Here is a 3503-nt window from a genome sequence, read left to right as displayed (position 1 = left end):
AAGGCTTATTATAAATCTCTAAGTATTTTATTTTGAACTTTTTGTCAAGAGATTATTTTTAACTAATCAATCTCGCTTTTGTCATTTTAACAGCGGGTGAATATGCTTGTGTAATATATTTCCTCCGTCCAATATTTATGGTTTATTTTTTATTTTTAAAGTATTTATTTTTCAACTTTGCCTTAAAAACACAATCCATTCATATATTTTGCCTCAATGATTATTTATAAAAAAAAAAATTTAAAGATCAAAATTAAAAAATAAAAACTTCAAAAGTCAAAAGTAGTGGATAAATATAAAACAGAGATAGTACATTATTTGTTCATCATCATTACAGATGATGAATCATGTCCTCATATTTCGGTAAATATTACTAGACTAAGAACCGTGTTTAAACACACTAAATCTAATTATAGAACACAAAACATAACCGAATCCACAAACTTTTAATCCACAACACATGAAAGTCTCGAACTTAATACACTATGTTTCTTCTTCTTCTTGCTCGGTTTCGCCACCAAGAACGAAATCCGACCAAACCCAAACTTCTTTCTCTTTCCCGAGCGCCGTTTCCCACCACCATCACCACCACCACCACTACCACTGCCGCCACCACCATCACCACTGCTGCCACCATCACTAGTAGCCTTCCTCAGCATTTGTGCCAATGAAACCTTCCTTCTCATAGAACTTTTCTCCGAATTCTCTTCTGTCAAAAGCAACTTCCTGCTCAAAATTTGCCCAATCGACATCGTTGGCCTCAAAACCGGACTCGACCCGTTACTTACCAAATGGGCCCCGTTTACATCAAACAAACGGGTGTTATTCATCCTACAAGAAGAATTCTTGAATTTGGTCGCGTTTTGAACCGTTGACTTTCTTCGTTGACCATGATCCGATCGCCATTTTCGAAGAGCTTCTTCTGCTTTTAACTTGTCACCATTAGCAGCTTCAACTTTACTCAAAGCTTCTTCAAGAACCCTCTTACTGTTCTTCACTTCTTCTGTTGCTTCCTCTACCTTTTTCAAGATCTCAGATTTCGATACCTCTGATTGGTCGATTTCAATATTTGATGAAGCTTCATTAGCCTCTCGAGCTTTCATCTTTAAAGAAGAGTATTCCTCGATTGAAAGAGTTATGCCTTCGCCTTCTGATAAATTTTCACTTTTTAATAAACAATTTATCTCAGATCTTGCAAGTGCTTCACTAGCTCTTGCAGCTTCTTTCAATTTTCTAGCAGCAATTAGACGAATCTTGGCTGTTTTTATCTTTGATTTAGTCTGTTCAATCTGATTCATTGCTCTTAAAACTTCTGATTTGGCTAACTCACCAACTTTTTTGAACTGCTCAGTTTCAGAAGTCAATCGTTGGAGCTCCCTTGGTATGTAATCATCAAGATTCTCTTCATGATTTTCTTTAAAAGATGAGATTTTTGAGGAATGTGAAGATAATCGTTGACGGGTTTTCTCAAGTTCGAATCTTTCTTTCTCAATCTTTTTGTTGTACATTTCCACAGTTGCTCTGATGTCTGCAAGATCGTTTGTTGTTCTTGTTAAGTTCAGTTTAGCTTGCTTTAATTCCATCAAGATGAATCCTGGAGCTGAAGAAGGACGCATGAAGTTATCATCATTTGATTGTGGGTTTTTGTGATTTTGGTCGTTGGGTTCTTCAAGTTGATTATGAACGGGTTCAGATTCTTTCTGTAGTTTTGCTTTCAATTCTTCAAGAGTAGTTTTTGTTGCTTCGAGTTCTTTCAAGACTTGAAGGGTTTCCCTTTCTTTAACTATGAGATCGTTAGCTAATTGCACAGCCTGCTCCTCAGCTTTTGCTGCATCAAATTCTTCTTCAATGATGCCATTCTGCAATCACATAAACAAAATAATGAATACAAAATCAAAATTCAAAATGTAATCTGCAACTTAAACTATGTAAGTATCAAGATTTTCTTCACGATAACACTCATTGATTTTGAAGCCGAAAAGTTGTTGCTTGAGCTCAAAAGTCTAAAATCAGATCCAATGGTTCAGAACCACTTTACAAAAAGTGTAATTTCTTTATCTATGAACACAGCATATAGAGGATAACGTTTGTGTGTCATACAACAAAACCACATTGTTAATCATTTTGCTTATAAATATAAAATTAAACTTGAACCACAGAAAATATGAAGATATACAGAGAGTGTAAAAGAGTAGGACCTCAGAAGAATGTGGGTGCTTATAATGGGGTTTCCAGAACCCGACTCCACCGAATCGGGACACAGCCTCCCTCACCGACTCAAAGGGCGCCGACGTGTCTACTTCCCCCCTCACGAGACCACCATTGCTTTGTTCCTGCTCCGAACCCGTTTCACCAAATCCGGGTTTGACATTGTGAACCGAGTCAAATGCTTCAACTCTCCCATCATCAGTTTCATCCATGGACATATCAAACAAAAAACCTCGATTTTGATGGGGGTAGTTTTGGGGTTTCCGTTGTTTGGATCTGAAAGTCGATTGAATGAAACAAAACCCTAAATAGCGTTCGGAAAATGAGAGTGGAAGTGAAGAAGAGACAAAAAGGTAAGGTGAGGTGAGAAGTTAACGTTACGTGAGATGGCGTGTTTTTGTCTAGGCAAAAGTGCAAGTAACGGCTCAATTTCCCCCACAAAGAAAACCAAAAACAGCTTTAGCCTTCCGATCCCCACTCTCACTATTAAAAAAATCGAATATATTTTTTATAATCTTAATAACCATGATGAAATATAATATAATATAATCAGTATATTATATAAATATATTAATGCCTAACACACTTATGAGCGGTGTCTTTTCTGCACTTCACATTTTGACCACAACAATTTTAGAGTTAGTTTGACCCAATTTTGGAGTTTCTCAACTTTGGTCTCTCTCGCTTCTTCTCTGTAAATACAAAACACACGTCTGTCAATGTCTGCGTCAGTATTGAACCGATTATGATTTGTCTTTGTCTTTTCGTTGATTTCTGATTTCATCGTTGTTTTTTCTTTGCTTCCAACAATTTGTGGTGGTTTCCTGTTTTGGCTCTTGATGGTTGGGTTTGGATGGTTTCTTGTTTCGTCTTCGGTTTTTCTTCAATTCTATGTTACTATGTGGAAATTGATTCACCAAAACACTTCCCTGCTCCAACTTCTAACACCACCGATTCATCTTGCCAAAATCGGAGACATTGATCCTTTTCTACACCGCTTCCTCCATCGGTGCAGCTACAATTATGCTTTGAGTGGCAATATAGCTTGTTTCGCTCTGATGTAGCAAGATGTTGATCAATTTGTCGATATGAGCCTTAATTTCTTTTCTATTTTGGGCTTTGGAAAGCATAATGTTTGCTACGGAGTGATGGTTGTTGATATACTAATCTATGGTTTTTTGTTTCTTTTTCAAGGACCCACATTTATGTTTTACCTTTTCTTGGTATGTTTTGAAAACTAATAAGATATAGAACGATTAAGGTTTCATATTAATATCAAATGAGAAGTACAAAGA

General features: G+C 36.5%; 1 protein-coding gene across 2 annotated transcripts; it reads right to left on the bottom strand.

Annotated features, from left to right (window-relative positions):
- Window positions 1–268: 268 nt before the first annotated feature.
- Window positions 269–2623, bottom strand: LOC145054797 (weak chloroplast movement under blue light protein (DUF827)). 2 transcript variants are annotated; one of them, XM_079003053.1, is made up of 2 exons: window positions 2199–2623; window positions 269–1859 (listed from the first exon to the last, which is right to left on the bottom strand). In XM_079003053.1, the coding sequence occupies exons 1-2, from the start codon at window positions 2424–2426 to the stop codon at window positions 447–449; spliced, it is 1641 nt and encodes a 546-aa protein (XP_078859179.1). In that variant the 5' UTR covers window positions 2427–2623; the 3' UTR covers window positions 269–446. The 2 variants fall into 2 exon arrangements, with proteins under 2 accessions (XP_078859179.1, XP_078859180.1); XM_079003054.1 differs by lacking the exon at window positions 2199–2623 and adding an exon at window positions 1952–2107.
- Between the last annotated feature and the right edge of the window lie 880 nt (window positions 2624–3503).

This window comes from Lactuca serriola, chromosome 5 (genome assembly GCF_051521515.1).
Source record: "Lactuca serriola cultivar US96UC23 chromosome 5, Lser_US96UC23_V15, whole genome shotgun sequence".
Lineage (NCBI taxonomy): Eukaryota > Viridiplantae > Streptophyta > Magnoliopsida > Asterales > Asteraceae > Lactuca > Lactuca serriola.
Note: the sequence above shows the minus strand (reverse complement) of the source record. Positions and strands in the feature narration are given on the sequence as shown.